Below are 18,494 nucleotides of genomic sequence, written 5' to 3' on the forward strand. Positions count from 1 at the left end.
TTGCTGGCTAAAACATGACGCAAATCCAATACGCCTTCGCTCTGGACCTGGCCCAGAGTGCAAGTTACAAACTCACGTAGGACGCCGTGACCTCCATCTTCTCCTGCTTCATCCTCCCCTCCCCCCACATCCACTGACCACTCCTCGATGGATGTCTGCTGTTATCGCTGGCGGCGATATTTTCAATGCGCTGTCGGTAAAAATTACGCACTTTTAGTTGGTCGCCTTCGTTCAGCGAGTTGTCTGTCGCTTTTTTTTTTGTATTTTTTGCTCGTTTCGCTAGCCAGCGGCGGGACATGAATATTTTAAAAAATTCGCTGGGCTCATTGCAAGATTGAGACGATGTTAGGAGAAGAAACCAGGAGCCAGGCCAGGCCCCGTCCCAGCACACGCACAATGAATAATTTAAGGACCCGAGAGGGAGTCCTGGCATCATCAAATAAATGCCAAATGAGCAATCAAAGTGCCATGAAAGACTAACTAAGCAGAGCCACCAACTGATGAGGAGCTGTAAAAAATGATGTACACGAATTATCGGGTGGTGGGTGGTTCTAAGGACGAGTGGGTGGCCTGGCGTACCGGCAAATGAAGCGCGTAAACAGCAAATAAAGTTGAGAGAAAATTTTTACGCATTTTTGCTTGCATAAATAATAAAAAGTTCTTTTACTTTTTTTCGTTGAAAATCCAGAACATGATATTTTATGCAGAGCGTGATATAAGATTGGAATTTATAATGTTGGGGATACAAAAAACATTTTTTATAATACTTAAGTTGAGTGAAAATCGATAGCAGGACTAAGCTATGCCTATTTAATAGTTGAATTACGTTTTATTATTAACTAAAAGCTTATTAAAGATATATATTATTTAAAGAACTCAAGTCTTAAAATGTGTAAAAATTTCACGAAGGATGGAAGAAAAGTTATAAATACTTTCTTCCTTAGAACTTTGTAATGCCCTTTGGCTGGTTAAATAATTTTCCAAACTTTTTACCCAAAGATTATCCTTTATGAAATTGGAATTTTATCTCAAAAAGGCTTAATTTCCGAGTGCATTCATTATATTTTTGCTGTGGGCCTTTGGCAAAATTTGTTAAGAACACTTTAAAGTGGCCTAGGCATCGAAGACAAAGAGGATAGCTGAGAAAACTGAATTATAGATTCAACTCGAGGCGCAGAACTTGGCGAGCATTCCTGCTCCATTCCAGTTGAAGACAAAAACTTATTATACTTCCAAGCTTTTGCCGCATCAGCTGGGACTCGATGGGTGAAATGGGTGAAATTCGTTGTTGGTTGTCGATGCGGTTCTCCACAGCGAGAGAGAGAGGGGGTGCAGGCCCGAGAAGCCCCATATTGCCGATACATAAGCAATTGGTATGTACAACTGCGCCTCCGTTGGCTTTCCGCTTTTCCCACATTTTCCGGAGTGAGTGAGGGAAATGCGGTTATGAATTCCTGAACAGCAAAGTCGAGGAACAGCATCGACTGCACTTGGCCCCGAACAAGAAGAAGAAGTGGCAACGCGAAGCAGGCCGAAGTTTTATATTAAAACTCTTGTGCAGCGAAATGAGAGTCGGGGCTAAATAAAATATATATGAAAACCAAAAGTTTCATAAAACATTTGTGACTTGCCGCAGTTTTTTTATGGCTCTCTCAACTTTAAGTTGAACGTGTGGGGCAAATAAAAAAAAATATACAGAAACTACGGGGACATTAACTAAGGAAACTATTGGCCAGGGGATCCAGGAACTCTCCTACCAGGCGCAGGCACGTTTTGTGGTCACCGTTTCGAAACGAAACGAAAGTAGGGGAATTTATTGCATTGACATACTAAGACTACTAAGACGCTTCTATGTTGTTATCGAAATGGGCCAAATGCGCTCAACTGTTAAAATTGTATGTGCCACACACAGTTAGGTGGATAAAAAGGATGGTTTTATATGGGTTAGTCGTACACGAAGCGGGATTATTGATTTTGATCTTCCTTGGGGTGATGACTACATTAATTTAAATTTAAATGTTCCGTGAAATTAAATCAATGTAACTATATTAATTTAAATGTTATTATTATTTCTTTTCCCATCGAAATATTTCAAGCATTTAATACAAATTAAAGTAAACCATTTTAGACCATCTCAAACCAAAGCACATATTTATTTTGTTAAGATTCCAAAACAATAAATAAAACTACCAACTTCCCACATTGCATTTTATCTACAAAATAAAATTTTAAAACACAAAACATTCCTCCAAAACAACATCGATACTAATTGCTCACTCTACTCTAGACTTAAATGGGCGTAACAGAAATACCATTATTGTGCACTTTGAAACCATCATCTGTGCTTACTCACAATTGGCTAACAAAATACCGTTTCGTTGTTGGTTGTTAAGCCGAAATGCCAAAACACAAAAGCACACCAAAAATCGACAGAATGCATTGCAACAACTTAAGCCTCTGGCAGCCCCCAAACAATACACAAATCCCAGACTCTGGCTTAAATACCATACAAATTTTGCTGCAAATTTCGGGCTCCCGTTATCGAAATGACCCATTGACTGTTGTGCACTTTGGCCAACAACCATATACATTTACAGATATGCTCATACATATATGCACTCGGGCACATACAGATATCGCTCTAATGAAACGCAATATCTTCGAGACAATGCTAATTGCCTAGGATGCAAACAGAAGCTGCATTGAACGGAGCAAATGCAACCGAATTATCGGACGAAACTCGGCACTGCTTTGTGCACAGAGAGAGAAAAATGTTATGGTTATAATTCTCTTTTAATTTTTATAAATTAAATTCAATACTTAATCTTTCTTTTTAATATTTCTTAATCTCTTATTAATACTTTTAATTCAAAGAAATCCTTTTGTTTTTCTCTGTGCTAATGCGGTTCTCAGCTAGAATGCTTGTGTGCGAATATTTGTGCAGAAGCACATTCATTCCTCTCTGTACATTTCGTTTACTTGGCCAAAAGCCAATTTTCAGCCAAAACGCATGCCAAATTTGCCAAAAATGAAGCGAAACGAAATAGGAGAAAATAGCTAAATATTTTATGATATCGATGAGGCAGGCAGTTCTGCACAGAAGCGGCCCTTTCCTCCTCGACCACTGCGAAAAGTAGTTCAGCAATGCCAGCTAAGCGCACACTGACAGCTCCATTCAAATGTGTTTTGAATACCCTAAAGTTTGATTAAGAGACTGAATTGTGGTATTATAGAAGATTTAGTGAAATAAAATAAAATGTATAAATTAAAAATATTATGATATATATATAAATTCTGAATATTTACCTTGTTTTATTATGTTCTAAGATATTCTTTTTTGCAAGTTAATACTAGGAACTCTGGGAAAATATAAATAATATAAAAAAACATTTAAATTCCAAGGCTTGAAATTGTATATTTCATTTCTCTACATAAGCCTAGTATTTTTTTATATTTTTTTAAATATAAATTAGAGCAATTCTTGTGCTTAGTTGCTCTAAAGGGTATTTAGCTCTACCTGAAACCCTAACAACCCTACTGTTTGCCGTTTATTGTGGCCATTTATGGTTTGTTTTGGTGAAATATGAGCACAGTTTGCCACGGAAAGGGGATAACTTGGCTATGGCTTTGGCCCAACCCCCCAGGGCCAATCAATTTCCGCTGTCAGCCTAAAAGTATGCAGACCCGCAACCGAAAGCTTTGAGAGAATAACAAGAACTTGAACTGGGTGGGACTCACCTGCAGTTGCAACTTCAGAGGAGGTGGCACGCCCACCTGCCCCCCTGTTAATCCCCTGTTCCGCTCGATTCAGGGACTCGTTGCCAGAACGTTCCTTGCCACGCCAAACACTGACGCCACAACACTCGGCGCAGCAGCAAAAGACAAAGCCCAGGATGAGTAGAATCCAGGCGGCGACCATCAGGACAATGGTCGAGGTGGAGCGATAGCTATAGTTCTCCTCGCCAATAAACACCAGAACGTTGTCCGCGGTGAGATTGGCATGAGTGGCCGTTCCATTGGCGTGGAAATCCAGCAAACCGGCCTCCAAGGTCGGTCCGTAGAAGCCGTCGACATTGGCCAGAGCCGCGTAGCTGCTGCCCACCGAATGCAGATACGGTTGCTGCACTTTGGTCAGATGCAGCAGCGTGTAATTAGACATGATTGAGTCAATCACTCAGGCTCAGTCAATCAGTTGTTCACTCAATCAATCAGACACTCTTTAGCCCGAATTCGGCTTGAAATCGAATGAATTGAACCGCCAAAACGCGACCGTTTCTGGCTGCCGAACAAATTGAACTGTTCCTACTACGTTTTATCTATTTTCCATATGCACGAACAAGTATTATTTGTATTATTTCTTCGGTTTTCGAATCTCGGTTTGGTGTGTGCGATACAGCTGACGACAATCTTCGTTATCACATTGTGTATTTAGGCAGATACTAGATCGAGCCACACAGAATCTTGTCTCTTGTTTAAACAATATTGTACTCGCATTAACGCCTGCCTAGCTGCCTGCCTGCCTGCCAGTTCATATTTTCGCTCTATTTTTTTTTGTGAGCCAGAAAGGCCTGTTTCGGCGTCTGGCTCTCGCGGATTTTTGACCGAGTTTTGTTTACCAGCGAGAGGTAATGCTATTATAGTGGCTATATATCGATTCTCTCGACCGATCTCTGATCTTGTGGTGGGTTCTCTTGGGGTCTGTGGTGAAGCTCTACGCGGGAGAAAAATTTAGAGCTTTCGGTTGGTTTTGGAAATTAATTATTGATTAAAAAGCTTGGCATATCATGCATAATTTAATTCTCTATTTTTAATTAAAATTATATTTATTAATCAGGTTTCCTATTTATATTTAAACAAGGAAGAAAGCTATCTTAGGCAAGTTGAATTTCGTTTTACATTAAATTAGAAATCTATCATAATTAAGCCCAAAATTCATTAATTTCAATTTGGAAAGGTGTTTTGTGTTACCTTTTTTAGGTTTACAAATCTATATTTAGTTTTAAATAGCATTAAATCTAAGTTACAAGACTAAAACCTTAATATTTATGAATAACTAAGCCTTGCTAAAGTATTCCAACGTTCGATGTTAAACGTTTTCTTTTGAGTTTTTATAAAAACGCTCTGTAAATAAAATATAAATACCTATTTATTTATTCAAAAATGCTGTTTAAATAGCAGAATGCGTGCAAATGAGAAATGCAATAAAATGTTTATAGGCCAGACGGCAGTATTATAATATAATTAAGAGCTGTAAGATATACCAAGACGAATGATATGGAAGTTTCTATTTATTTTGTTATAATAAACCTGCTTCTGTTACTGGGTAAGCTCTAAATAAATATTATAATAAAATATTTCAATTAAATAATAAAATATTTCTACAGACTTTGGACAAACTAAGCCTTTTCAAGATGAAGAACTCGAAGATCATTTATATAGGCCTGATCTGAACTATAATGAAGACTATGAAGAGGTTACCTTCTCATTTAATGATCATGTGACGTTTGGCAACATTGATTTAGATTCCGATCCTGAGGACAAAACATTATCTGACATGGATATTATTCATTTGGATAATCAGTTAACTACGGAAAATGAGTTATTTGAGGATAATGATAGTAATGATGAGCGAAAAACATCGCGAATGCTGAATGTCCTGAGTCGGGGCTTGCTTAAAATGATACGAAAACCAGAACCAGATTTTGATTACGAAATAGAAGATAGAATTGTGCGTTATGCTATGAACAATATGCGTGAAGAAATTTAAATTATAGTATCTAATTTATTCTTGAGCTTAATTTATAAATTAAATAAAAATACCAGCTCTTTAATTTCAATGCTCTCTCTTTTATTTTTATAAATTCATCAAAATATGCTCGTAAAATATAACGAAATTGGTTAAATAAAGGCAGTTTAAGACCTGATGCGCTGCATGCCAGCGAGCTCAGCAATGTCGCCACAGTTCATGCGGCGATTCCATCCTAAAATATTAATAATTATAAAATAATCCTTAATATATTTTTAAATAAAATGATTATTATTTCAAACTTACCCTGACAATTCAACCTGGTGAGCTCGCAACGTCCTACATCTCTCCAGCGCCAAGTCCTGCGTGTCCTGCTCCTGCACTCCCTGTTCAAGGTGGGCATCCTGCGATCGTTGTCATTATTTAGCTGCCTCACACAGGTCTCACACCTCCTGGCTAGTTCATCGCAGTCCCGGTCTTGGCCAGCGACCAGAGTCAGGCAAAGGACTGTGGATAAAAATATATTTTTTAATATTTAAAGGACACACTATCCTTTGAGTACTCACCAGCAAACAGGGATAGAATAGCTTTAAGATGCATTATTTTAGCTTGTTGGCTCTGGTAGAGAACTTCTCAGATGGCTAACTTTAGCTGATTCCAATCCGATTTTATAGAAACACCCAGCACTACGTGGAGCAAGTTCAACAGATGTTTCAAAACAATATATAAAAGTTATACAATCTGGGAATAAAAGAAACTTTTTAAAACCAGGAAATGTATGTTAAATAGGTCGTCAATTCACTATTGTTTTTACTTTCGGAATATAAAGAAATTAAGTTTTATATATGATAACAATGCCTTTCCGCAAACCTCTTTCCACTTTATAAAGGCCAAGACTAGTGCCTGTTTTCAGCACAAACCTTAATCGTAGAAACCAACCAAGATGTCCAAGATTGTTTTGCTTTTTGGTAAGGATATTAAACATCCTTTAGGTTATACTTTTCCTAATTGAATCTTAATATTTTAGCCATCGTTGTCCTGGTTTGCGTGTCTGTTGAGGCTCAAACTCGCAGACCCATTAATCGACAGATTTGCCAGCGTCAAGATGAGAGATGTCTCCGTAATGAGCCCAGAAATGGACGCAACAACGATATTTCGGAGATCTTCAATCAATGGTGTCGGGGAACTAACCCAAGGTGGCGCAATATTTCCCGTTGCGAACTCTCCCGGGCCACTTGTCGTTGTAAGTAATTATTTTTTATTAATTTGTATAATTTTACTTAATCTTTTTTTTTCGTCCAGTGACCCTTGAGAACTGTGCCCTCTTGTCCTGTGATAATGTAAGGCAAGCTCTGCGGGAGGAACGCACTACTACTACTAGGCGTCCAGAACCCAGCGAGGAATAGAAAAGATCTTACTAAATATTGATTTAAAACCTATGTATGCCTAAAAATTGATAATAAAAAAACTTAATGCTCTATAAAAGATTTGTAGCAATTTTTTAAATAACTCTTTAACATAGAATCTTTTTGTAGAGGCTCTAAGTGCAATCTATTAATATCAGAATAAATGCTAAGTAAGGATAAGCTACGGTAGCTGACGAAGACCTGTCTAAATTCCTCTAAGAGACTATCAAACGTATTTTTTTTTATATAAAACTATATATTTTTTTAAATATTAAACTAATGTATTTCGTCGGCTGTAATATACTGTTTTGATATTCATTTTTAAATAAGCAATATTTAAAAGCTGCTTAAAAAATGCTTAGTCAATTTATTTCTTAAAATTTTTGTGCTTAGCTATAGGGTATTCCCGAAAACTATTGTTCAAATATTAATAAGAAAACAATATGAATTTGTATTCTTATATTGCACTTTTAGAGTTATATAAATTAAAATAAAATAGTACTTTTAATGAGCCTAAAAAATATCTAGTTCTTTCCTAATGTAAACAAATTTTATTGAAGTTTTAAATTAATAAATTAATTTCCATATCATTATTGATATTTAGATATTATTTTTGTAAGACTGCCTTGTAAAATTGAGGTGTAAATAAAGTATCAAATTTGCACTTTAATGCTCTATAAGTTTTTATTTACTCGTTTTTTAATAACATGATGAGAAATCAAGTCCTAACGCGCTGCATATTAGCGAGCTCTGCAACATCTTGACAGTTCATGCGACGATTGATGCCTGTGAAAAAATCATGTTTAAAAATTGATAGATATTTAAGTTAAAAAAATCTTATTCAAATGTTACCCATGCAATTAAGTTTGGTGAGTTCACAACGGCCAACATTTCGCCAGCGCCAGGTTCGTCGGAGTTTTTCTCTGCATTCGTTATTGAAAACGGGCATCCTGGTGTCATTTATGTTATTGAGAGTCCTTATACACAGCTCACATCTACGCTGCAATTCATCGCAGTCCCGGTCTTGGCCAGCAACCAGGGTGACACAAAGGACTTCAAGGCAAAGATATAATTAGGTTCTCTATGTCATGGATTAATTAAATATAAAACTTACCAGCAAAAAGGGTTACGATAGCTTTGATATGCATTATTTTAAAGGCTCTGGATGAGAACTAAAAAGTCCCTGCCCTACCGGTCTTTATATAATCACCTATCCCTAGATGGAGTGGGTTTAACAGATGTTTTTAAAAATATAAAGACAATAATATTATAATAATGAAATAAAAGCCATTTAAAAATCACTTAAAAACCAGGAAATGTTTTATAAAATAGTCCTCTTTTTAACTATAATGAATAGAGTGCTTTGTGTATTTCCTGAACATTATAAAGACACGTTTTAAAATAAAACTAAAGGTTTTTTCCATCAGGTGTCTTGATTCTTTATAAAAGCCCAGGTATTTGCACGTTTTCAGCTCAGAAGTTGAATCTAAATCAAAAAGATGTCCAAACTTGCTGTGCTTTTTGGTAAGAATCTTAAGAAATATTACTTTCCTTGTTGTGTGTTAATTTTTTTATATTTATTTTTAGCCCTTGTTTGCCTTTTGGCAGCAGTTCAGGCCCAAACCCGTGAGCCAACTCCCCGTGAAATTTGCCAGACTGTCAATGAAAGATGTCTGAGTCGTGTTCCTGTTCACGGCAACCGATCTGAAGTTACGGATATTCTGAATGGACGTTGTCGCCGCCGCCATCGAGGTTGGCGTAATATCACCCGTTGCGAACTGGCCAGGGCCACGTGTCAATGTAAGTGTTTAATGTTTCTTAAAAATTATCTCAGTTTTCAAATTATAATATTCAATTATTTCATAGTGACTATCGAGCGCTGTGCAACCCTAAGCTGCGTGAATATAAGGGAAGCCCTAGCCGGTAATCGTGCCACTACCACAAGACGTACTCCTGCATCTACAACTACAAGGCGACCTTCGACTTAGATTAAGGACTGACCCAACGAAAGTATATACCCATTGACCCAGTTTTATTCGAGAAAAATAAAAACATCAATGCTCTCTATATATTTTGAAATTTAATACTTGTTGTTGTTGAATTTCTTTTACTTAAAAGAATAATTTTTGGACATCTGCGTATATATTTATATTTATAAAATTTTGTCAAGTTTAATCATCTCATACATACATTTAGCTACGCATTTAATATGCATTTTTAATGTTTGAACAATTGTTAAGCTTTTTTGAAATGAATACGAAAAGTGATAGCACAACTCGCTTAACGTTTATTCGCAAAATATACCTGAACCAAGTATGATACCTATAAGCTCTGCTAAGCTAAACAAAAAACTGGCTAACCACACTCGAAAGAGATCTCTATTCAATGAAAGTGAGTGAGTTTTAATTAAAGGAATTAAAAGTGAAAAAACTTGTATTTAATTCTTTGTTAAAGGTAATTTCAACAAGAGAAGCTGCGTTTGCCTTTCGATTGGAGTGGTTTTCGGACTTTGCCTGGCGGGAATATTCTTTTATGCTTCGTTGCCAAATGAGGAATACGGGAGTAACTCTAAAAATGTAATAAAAATTATGGGACTAGAAGGGTTACAGAATAAAACTCAGAATGAAAGTTTGAGTCACATGGATTTGGCTCAGAAAACTGCACAGTCTACGTTTCCTACCACAACTGTAAGTTTAATCAATACAGATCGAGTAATTCCAGAGGATAATGGTGGAAGTAATGAAGCTGAATAGTTGTAGTTTTATATATTTTTAAAAGTTTAATATTATATTTTAATAAAAATAGTAAAATTATTTATTTATTCTTATTTAGACCTTGCTTTCTTTAAGTTTAAGGATCTATATTGCTTTATATTTTATTATATTATATATTATTGTATTTTATTCATATAAAATAATACATTTCATAAATAAAACCGGCAAAGCTGCTCAAACAGAGGCCCCACTCCCTTCCAATAAGAGCGAAGTAACTTCGTTCATAAGCTTCGTGATTTAAAAACATAAAAAATAGTTTTGTTTGGGGCTCTTTTCATTAGAATGTTTAAAAAAAAACAACTTTTTCTAGAGAGCATTGAAATTATAGTTTTTTATTTAAGCAGGTTAAGATATTTGTTGTTTATGAGATCGAAATCGTTTTAGAATGATTTAATTCTCCGGCTCACGTGGAGGGCGTCCAGACCTTCTTGTTGTGGGAGTTCTACGAGTAGTAGTTCGTCTAGACCTTCTTGTTGTGGGAGTTCTACGAGTTGTAGTTCGTCCAGACCTTCTTGTTGTGGGAGTTCTACGAGTAGTAGTTCGTCTAGACCTTCTTGTTGTGGGAGTTCTACGAGTTGTAGTTCGTCCAGACCTTCTTGTTGTGGGAGTTCTACGAGTAGTAGTCCTTCCCGACCTTCTAGTGGTTGGAGTCCTTCGAGTAGTAGTGCGTCCAGGCCTTCTAGTAGTGCGAGGTCGAGAGGTTCTAGGTGGTGGGTTACGGCGGGTCGAGGTATCCGGTTCGGGATTCTCCACAGGGTCCGTAGGGCTACGACGAGTGGTTGTACGGCCGCCACCACCACCACCACCACCACCTCCAAGGGTCCTCCTCACATTTGCGCAGGTCAGAGTGGAGCACCTGACAAGGGTCACTGAAATGTACATATTTTTTAAAATTACGAATTTTAATAAGTATTTCTACTCACATTGACAATTGGCCTGAGCTAGTTCACAACGTGTGACATTTCGCCAGTTTCGGTTTGTGGTTCGGCAATGATCATTAAAGATGGTGGTGACCTCATTAGTCCTTCCATTGAGATTCTCGCGGCTCAGGCATCTTCTATTCTGTCGCCGGCAAACATCGCGAAGATCTGGTTCTGGGGTTTGAGCCTGGACACTCACACAAAAACCCAGGATCAAAAGTGCTAAGAAAATTAAGGATTTTTTAGAAAATATATGTCCTTTAAAAGGTTGTCTCATAGCCTTACCCAAACCCACAGTAAATTTCATCATCTTGCTGTGGCTTACCGAAACCTCGGCTAAAATCTGTACTCAAAATTAGCGCAAACTTCAGCTTTTATAATAATCTAGCCATAATTTTTTATAACCCGGAAGGTACTATTTTTAATACCTTAAAAGATGACCCAATTAGTGGTAAGTATTGATTGAAAATATTACTTTAAAACCAATGAAAGGCTTTTGTATGTATAATAATAACTTTAAGCTATTGTTTCAATAAAAACAGCTGCCTTGGAGTCGGTAATCTTCCATAACCTAAATACTTAAACATAATTCTTAAACCATGTCTCACTTTAAAAGTTTAAATTTTACGGCGCCTAAGGCTTTAGGTTCTGATTTAATGACTTACAAGTGCGGCTTCCGTTTCCAGAAGCCCCAAAATCCAGTTCACAAATTAGAAGCCGCAGTAACCAGCCAAAACAAACCGCAGTAGCAGCAGTAGCAGCAGCAGCAGCTGTAGGGAGCCCCTCCTGTTGGTCCTTTCAAATAAAGCCGCAGCCAAAACACAAAAACCAAAGCGTCCGCCCCACAAAGACACAGGAAAGGAGAAGGCAGCAGCTGGTGGGGTTTAAAGATGGAGATGGAGCCGGAGTTGGAGACAATGGACACTGTCCAAGAGCTCTTGAATCGTTGCTCTGTTGCATTTTTGAATCGCAACTTGGCCGGCGTGTAAATTTACTTGCTCGGATTCAATTCAAAAGCGATTATCACCACTTAGCTGTCAGCGACACGACGCCAAAACTCCAGCGAAACCGAGACCCGCACTCCAAGCTCCCCCAAAATAATACTTTCAAGTCCAAGACCAAGTCCGAATCCGATTCAGAGTCCAATTCCGAGGCCAGGCACTTGGCGGAGCACTTGACAAAGGGCATGGTTATATGCGGAGAGTGTCTACATGTGTATGTAGGTACGTACTTTGCTGGCTCAAATAAAATTTACACTTACAAGTGGCGCTAAAGTCAAGAGCCCTGCATTGCTCCCACTCCCTTGCGTTGATCCCCCTTCTAGTCCCGCAGTCCTGCTGCCCCTGGTGAGGACGTCAGCTGGTCAGACATGTCCAAAAGTGGAAAGGAAAGACGCTTCAAAAAGGGCAGGGGAGTGAAGGAACGGGGGAACGGGTGTGCGGCAAATGTGGTCAAGAGTTTTACAAAGTTCATCATCATGGCCTGGCCTGGGCCTGGGCTAAGCATTTTTCAAGTGCAGCGCCAAAAAGATTTTCAATTTTCAAATATTATATAAGTTGGATGGCAAGGGCTGAGTGGAAAAATCATCATCACTGGTCCCCTAACTGAGGAGGTCTATGAGCTGGCTAAGAAACTTTATAAAGGTAATATTTTGGATGATGGTGAGGAATATCTTCTAATTTAATATATCCATTGAATAAAGGAAGGAAGGAAGAAAAAATACTAGTAAATAAAATATGAAGTATTAAATATTGATTTTTATTCAAATAATATTTATACAGCTCTCTTCCCCCCATTTCCCTCAATACAGGTGACTTTTCAGAGTATCTAACCTTCGTTGTGGTTTAGAAAATCCAATCGCTTCTCTGCACATTCATAAAGTACATAATCATGTTCATGACGTGAACTCAAGTGGGTGTCGGGTGGGAGTTTTGTGTTTGGGGATCGGGTTTGGATGGCAGTTCGTTTGGAATTCTGGTAAGGGTAAAAGCTTAAACCGCTACAAGTATTTAAAAAGCACTTCACACGGACATACACGCGTTCACACAGTTTATATTAAAAGCATATTGAGAGGCCATGCATTGCTTAGTTTCATTAAATCAACAGAACTCCAGAATTTCCTCTGCTTGAAAAGTGAACTTAAAACTTATCGAAGGCAAAACAATGTTATTTATTGGTTAAAAATATAAATATTCTTTAGTTCCAGGATTAATTTTCTTCATTTACAGCTGCCTGACAGAATAAAGTTTCGTCTATTAATAAACCTATACGTTCCAGGCAGATATGTAACTCTTCTCGTAACTCCTCTTTGGGTGGACATTCTTGGGGACATCCACAACCGGAATTTCCTTGGGGAATCGCAGGATCGGGTACGGGTATTATGGGACCACCTGGATTGTATTCACAGGGTTCCTTTGTGTCGGAGGGATCAGGACAAGGATCTTCAGTCGGCTTAGGACAAGGTGGAGAAGTATTATCGGGGCAATCTGTAATGATTTCTGGGGGACAAGGTGTTGTATCCTCAGGACAAGGTGATGTCTCTTCACCACAAGGCGTAGGCTCCTCAGTACAAGGTGTTGTACTCTCAGGACAAGGTGGAGAAATATTATCGGGGCAAGGCGGAGGTGGATAAGAACATTCAGGTAGAGGCCTTGGCCTCGGCGGTAGAGGTCTCTTTGGGGGGCTTATGGGAGGCCTTGGATGTCCAATTATAGGTCTAGGTCTAGGTCTTTCAGGTCTCCTTGCAGGTTTTACCGGTCCTGGTCCTTCCCTATGGGGTGTAGGTGCCTTGTGAGGTTGCTTATGAGGCTGCTGATGACCCTTCCTAACACTTTCCTTATGAGGTTTAATTCCTAAAACCTGCTCAATTACCTCCAAGCAGGCTTCACTGTGCTCCACATATTGTAGGACCAAAAAAGCCACTGGGAAAGGACTCTCTCACATTAATGCTTAAACAATATTTAAAGCTTAACTTACCCACTAAGCAGATAAGAGTTAACTTCATCATATAACGATTTGGGAAACTGTATGCTTTAGCAGCTTCATCTTCATCTTTTATAGGACTGACAATGGCAATTGTGTAAATAATATTAACGCACTTTAGGATAGATTTTAATTATAGACCCTAGACGAGACCAGATCGCTGCTAATTTTAGTCCAAGCAAATATGCAACTGTGTTTGTCCAGGTCGTGGAAATTTTCTCCCCAAGTTCAGGCCGCCAAGATGAACTCTCGTCGTCTGGTTCGTCTGAGCCAAGTCAGTGAGCGCAATCTCAGACCACCGACGAGTAATAAATTCCCATTTTTTATGGCATCAAGAAAATCAAAACAATTTCGTTTGAAAAATTATGTTTTGGAAAAGATGAGGAGAACGAGAATGGCAGTGGGAGCCAGTGAGAAGTTTTGAAGAACTGCCAGACGGGATGACGAGGATGCATCAAGTGGAAGACAAGCATGACGATGTGCGGTGCGTGCCTGGCTCAACTCATCCACAGACTGGGGGATGGGTTAGAATGGGATGCTGGTCTGGTCCAGAGTCTGGTCTTTACGATAATGCCCCGTACGTGGAGGATGCAGCAACTGCCGGCGACTGTTGATTCCTGGAAGGGCTTCGAGCCGAGACGAGATGAGAAAAATTGAAGGCCAAGACCAAGACAAGAACATATAGCCTTCACTTTAGACAAGAAACTTGGCTAACTCAAATCTCTACACAAATATGCATTGTTTATTGGGGAAAATCTATTTCATATATACATAAGCCACGTTTGTTTTATCAAGGATCTAACAGGCTTTCTTCTAAGTTCGTCTTCTCATTCCAGCTATTTCGGCTATAACTGCACAGTCCAGTTTTCTATTGTGAGCTGTAAATGAATGAATAAATATATATTATTAATATTCTTTATTAATTAAATTAATTCAAGCTATACTGAAATTTTAACTTACTTCCACAGGCAATCACCTGAAGATCACAGCGCGTCTGATTCTGCCAAATGTAAGTGCGGCGCACCTTCTCCCGGCAACCATCGTTCATGAATTCTACATTGTTGATGGGATTGTTCAGGCTTCGGACGCATCTGTTGCAGGTTTCCCTTAGCTTCCGGCAATCCGGTGCCTGGCCATTGATAACCACACAGCCGAGGATAAGCAGGAAGCTGGCTATAGTGGCTAGTTTCATTTTGTAGCTTACAAGTTATAGTTATTAATTCGACTGATAAACCTGAAATCAAACCTGAGGTTTATATAAGGTGCAGCAACCAGGAAAGGACAACAGATGCCTTTTGTGAACTCTTAATATCTTTTCTTAAACAGATAAGCAAACAGATCTGTTGCCAATACAGCTGTTTAGTCCCAGATGCTAGGCTAGGGTGACCTATTGTACTACGATGAAATAATATTCAGGGAAAAATATATTCCAGATTAACAGCAGTTCTGACAATTAAAGCTCTCTGTTTCCTTAATCCATTTTTAGGGTATAAATACCAAGGAATAAAGTTCGAATCATTCAGAGTAGATCTCGGTTTCCAACTCAAAAGCTATACTTGCAATGTCGAAACTTGTGTTGGTATTGGGTAAGTTCAACTCAATTTATTCTATATTTAAATTTAAATATATTTTAATAATTTCTAAATATTTCGTTAAGCAATCTGCTGTCTTCTGGTAACCCAGATACTGTCACAGGATGCTGAGAATCGCAGGTTTTGTGATCGCTTAACCCAAGATTGCGTTAGCCAACAGGGCACTGTGGGCACTGCGGACGACACTGTGAATATCTTCAACGATCATTGCCGACGAAACGATCGAACTTGGCAGAGAATAACCCGCTGCCAGCTGGTCCGGGCCTCCTGCATAGGTAAGGATATTTTTTAAAAAATATTTTATGTTCTTTAATCTTAGTTTGTTTAATTTTCAGTGACTATGGTGCGTTGCGATAATGTTACCTGCAAAAATGTGGCTCGTGCCCTGGGGACTTAAGGAGTGTGTACTATTACTATTTTGATATAAAATACAAGCTTGACCTTATAAAATTAAATAAATAAAATAAAAGCAAATATGCATTGTACAAAAAAGGTATAAATTTCTATTAAAAAACTATTTAAGCCAGGTAAAAGTATTTATTTGATGTTTACCCTTTTTGGTTTTACTATACTTCAGTTTTTTTTTTTTTATTTTATAAAATATTCTTTAAAATTCTCAACCAATCAGTCGTCGCATTCCCGCCAATCTGGCTACAGTTTCGCAATCCAATTTCTGGTCGTGATCTGTAAAATTTAAACATAGTTTAAATATAAATTTTTCATAATTATTAATTACCCAAAACTTACTTTCACAGGCAATGATCTGCATATCGCAACGCCTCACATCCCGCCAAACCCATCGGTCCCTCAGTTTTTCTCTGCAATCTCTGTTTATATATTCGAGTTCATTTTTAGGATTCACCAAACGACGGAGACATGAACTACATTGCTCTTTGATCCTTCGACAATCCTGGCGCTGAGCCTCTACTGAATAGCAGCCAAGAAAAAGGATCAATGTAAAAAGGCAAAGCCACTGCATTTTTAAAAACAAACTGATGGCTGATAGGCTTAGTGTCTGGGTATTTATATTCATTATAAATGAGAAAACAAATTTAAAGACAACTGGAGAATAAAATTTAAACAAAGAAGTTATACATTTAAAATGAGAGCAAGGTGTAAAGTCAAGGAAAATGTATTTAAGATTTTATCTTGGCAAAATTAAAGTATATTGAACTTTTTACCTATTACTTTCTTTATTAAAAGAAAAGACAGAAAATAATCTCAATGAAAATGGGTCAAGGAAAGGTAATTTTTAGGATTTTGTGTTTAAAACAGATGACAAATTGACCTTGTACGTATAATTCAGCCTTATAAATAAAATCCCCAATAATAAATTTTATTTCAGTTCAATTTCTCACTTTAATCATAAAATGTGGAAAATTACGCTGTTTGCGGGTAAGGATACTATACTTTAAAATATATTTTCTTACTTCTAGGGTTTATATTTCTTTTTCCTAGTCTTGTGTCTCCTTAATTTGTGGGAAATAGAAGCTGAAACTAGCCGCGAATACTGCAACAGTTTGTATCAAGATTGCCTAAGATTTACGACCAGGTTGGGCCGATATGATGAGACTATAGATTCCTTTAATCGGCATTGTCGGAGGGAGCGTCTAGGAAGATGGAATGATGTGTCGCGATGTGAAATGGAAAAGGCCACCTGTCTGTGTGAGTTGATTATCTTAATAAAATAATTATTTAATTAATTTATATAATTAATAATATTTTATAAATAATTTCAGTGATTTTGCAGCGTTGTGATGACATGTCTTGCAGGAATATTGCCGAAGCACTTGGCTTATAAGCTACACTCATAAAAATATTGTTCTATATTTAAGGAAAAATGCATTAAAAAATATTTTAAAAAGTTTCCATACATTTTTCTCAATTTCATACAGTTACTTACTCTAAAAGTAAAGTAAATGTTTGCTTTTATAAAGGTTTCATAAACTTACTTAAACCTTTATGTATTTATAGCTCCATTGTGTCTCAAGTATACAATAAACTTCCTTAAAACACCTTCATCAAAACAAAAGCTTCACTCGAAATAAGAAACAAGTACTCTTTAATTAAAGTTAAATAAAGGAAACCTACAAACAAGCTTTACTCCATTTAAGCTTTGTAAAATAAAATAAACTCTTCAGTTGAACTCAAGATGCTAAGAATATTGTTGTTGCTGGGTAAGTGGCTTTAACTTAACTTGGCCAAAACTATTTTTAAAGAGTCTCACAAAGTTTGCAGCCTTTTAATTGGAACCGAGTGCAACTATTTTGGAGATCTTTTCAAGTGCAATGATGAGCTGCTTAAATGCCAAGAATCTGAAGTCAGATTGGGAAAGTTTAATGAGATTTCCAATGGTTACAACAGAAATTGCAGTCGGGAAATTGGTGCCAAGTGGAGTAATGTCACGAGCTGTGAACTGGAAGCAGTGAGGTGCTTAAGTAAGTGGAAATATAATAATAATACTCTATGTTTTTAAAACTATTTACATTGTAGTAAACCAGATGAAAGGCTTGACATTAAATTGTGAAAATATTGCTGATATTATGCATTTATGAAATTCTAATTATAATAAATTCTTTTAAGCAACAATGGTAAAATAATATCACTTCGATACAAATATATTTACTCATATTTCTATAAAGATACTTTCACCCCCTTCGAAGTAACCACCCCCAAAAAAGAAGCCTTGGGATTTATTTTCAAGTGGAATATTTTCTTGGCCTTCGGGGCATCTGTTGTCTTCTGTATATTTACCTTCCCATAAATCTCTCCCTCGACAGCAGGAAATATTTATGAGCTAATCATTTTTAATTATCAACGAGCAACAACAAAGCTGGATAAACTTTTGCTGAAAAATCTAATCACATGCTGGAACTGAGAACAGAAATAATTACACCAAGTCACCGCGGGGCAGAGTGCCGAAAAAAACAAAACAAAAAGCTCTCTCAACTAAAATGAAAATGAGAAGGGAAATAAAAATAAAAATCAATTTCAAGGCATTTCCTGGCCACGTTTTGCACGTGCCACGTGCCAAAAAACAACACTAACAAGTTGAGTGGGGGGTTCCCACTACA

General features: G+C 37.5%; 9 protein-coding genes across 10 annotated transcripts in view; 4 read left to right on the forward strand and 5 right to left on the reverse strand.

Annotated features, from left to right (window-relative positions):
• The window catches only part of comm3, a 38,890-nt gene extending 34,617 nt beyond the window's left edge, over positions 1 to 4,273 (reverse strand). The window contains exon 1 of the mRNA XM_017178724.3: positions 3,739 to 4,273. Within this exon, the coding sequence (XP_017034213.1) occupies positions 3,739 to 4,159 (421 nt within the window). The 5' untranslated portion in view covers positions 4,160 to 4,273. The remainder of the gene's footprint in view (positions 1 to 3,738) is intronic.
• Positions 4,274 to 5,844: 1,571 nt separating this feature from the next.
• On the reverse strand, positions 5,845 to 6,346 carry LOC108083040 (uncharacterized). The gene is made up of 3 exons (XM_017178670.2): positions 6,313 to 6,346; positions 6,053 to 6,253; positions 5,845 to 5,981 (listed from the first exon to the last, which is right to left on the reverse strand). The coding sequence occupies exons 1-3, from the start codon at positions 6,344 to 6,346 to the stop codon at positions 5,914 to 5,916; spliced, it is 303 nt and encodes a 100-aa protein (XP_017034159.1). The 3' UTR covers positions 5,845 to 5,913.
• A 294-nt stretch (positions 6,347 to 6,640) lies between these two features.
• Positions 6,641 to 7,212, forward strand: LOC108082980 (Ecdysone-induced gene 71Eb). The gene is made up of 3 exons (XM_017178602.2): positions 6,641 to 6,714; positions 6,774 to 6,989; positions 7,049 to 7,212. Exons 1-3 carry the CDS (start codon positions 6,690 to 6,692, stop codon positions 7,150 to 7,152), a joined length of 345 nt encoding a protein of 114 aa, XP_017034091.1. The 5' UTR covers positions 6,641 to 6,689; the 3' UTR covers positions 7,153 to 7,212.
• Positions 7,213 to 8,610: 1,398 nt separating this feature from the next.
• Positions 8,611 to 17,975, forward strand: LOC108083010 (uncharacterized). 2 transcript variants are annotated; one of them, XM_070286009.1, is made up of 3 exons: positions 8,611 to 8,676; positions 8,740 to 8,952; positions 9,019 to 9,176. In XM_070286009.1, exons 1-3 carry the CDS (start codon positions 8,652 to 8,654, stop codon positions 9,138 to 9,140), a joined length of 360 nt encoding a protein of 119 aa, XP_070142110.1. In that variant the 5' UTR covers positions 8,611 to 8,651; the 3' UTR covers positions 9,141 to 9,176. The 2 variants fall into 2 exon arrangements, with proteins under 2 accessions (XP_070142110.1, XP_017034124.1); XM_017178635.1 differs by lacking the exons at positions 8,740 to 8,952; positions 9,019 to 9,176 and adding exons at positions 17,652 to 17,858; positions 17,914 to 17,975 and having other exon boundaries at positions 8,652 to 8,676.
• Positions 10,243 to 11,208, reverse strand: LOC108082967 (salivary glue protein Sgs-3-like). The gene is made up of 3 exons (XM_070285991.1): positions 11,132 to 11,208; positions 10,850 to 11,068; positions 10,243 to 10,795 (listed from the first exon to the last, which is right to left on the reverse strand). Exons 1-3 carry the CDS (start codon positions 11,154 to 11,156, stop codon positions 10,317 to 10,319), a joined length of 723 nt encoding a protein of 240 aa, XP_070142092.1. The 5' UTR covers positions 11,157 to 11,208; the 3' UTR covers positions 10,243 to 10,316.
• LOC108083009 (uncharacterized) lies at positions 14,582 to 15,032 on the reverse strand. The gene is made up of 2 exons (XM_017178634.2): positions 14,789 to 15,032; positions 14,582 to 14,706 (listed from the first exon to the last, which is right to left on the reverse strand). The coding sequence occupies exons 1-2, from the start codon at positions 15,018 to 15,020 to the stop codon at positions 14,642 to 14,644; spliced, it is 297 nt and encodes a 98-aa protein (XP_017034123.1). The 5' UTR covers positions 15,021 to 15,032; the 3' UTR covers positions 14,582 to 14,641.
• On the forward strand, positions 15,358 to 15,856 carry LOC108082966 (uncharacterized). Its single transcript, XM_017178589.2, has 3 exons — positions 15,358 to 15,414; positions 15,486 to 15,695; positions 15,756 to 15,856. The coding sequence occupies exons 1-3, from the start codon at positions 15,390 to 15,392 to the stop codon at positions 15,815 to 15,817; spliced, it is 297 nt and encodes a 98-aa protein (XP_017034078.1). The 5' UTR covers positions 15,358 to 15,389; the 3' UTR covers positions 15,818 to 15,856.
• Positions 16,037 to 16,399, reverse strand: Eig71Ej. Its single transcript, XM_017178587.3, has 2 exons — positions 16,168 to 16,399; positions 16,037 to 16,104 (listed from the first exon to the last, which is right to left on the reverse strand). The coding sequence occupies exons 1-2, from the start codon at positions 16,397 to 16,399 to the stop codon at positions 16,037 to 16,039; spliced, it is 300 nt and encodes a 99-aa protein (XP_017034076.1).
• On the forward strand, positions 16,791 to 17,221 carry Eig71Ek. Its single transcript, XM_017178586.1, has 3 exons — positions 16,791 to 16,815; positions 16,879 to 17,085; positions 17,160 to 17,221. The coding sequence occupies exons 1-3, from the start codon at positions 16,791 to 16,793 to the stop codon at positions 17,219 to 17,221; spliced, it is 294 nt and encodes a 97-aa protein (XP_017034075.1).
• Positions 17,976 to 18,494: the final 519 nt, after the last annotated feature.

The sequence above is a fragment of the Drosophila kikkawai genome, chromosome 3L (assembly GCF_030179895.1).
Source record: "Drosophila kikkawai strain 14028-0561.14 chromosome 3L, DkikHiC1v2, whole genome shotgun sequence".
NCBI classification, from domain to species: Eukaryota; Metazoa; Arthropoda; class Insecta; order Diptera; family Drosophilidae; genus Drosophila; species Drosophila kikkawai.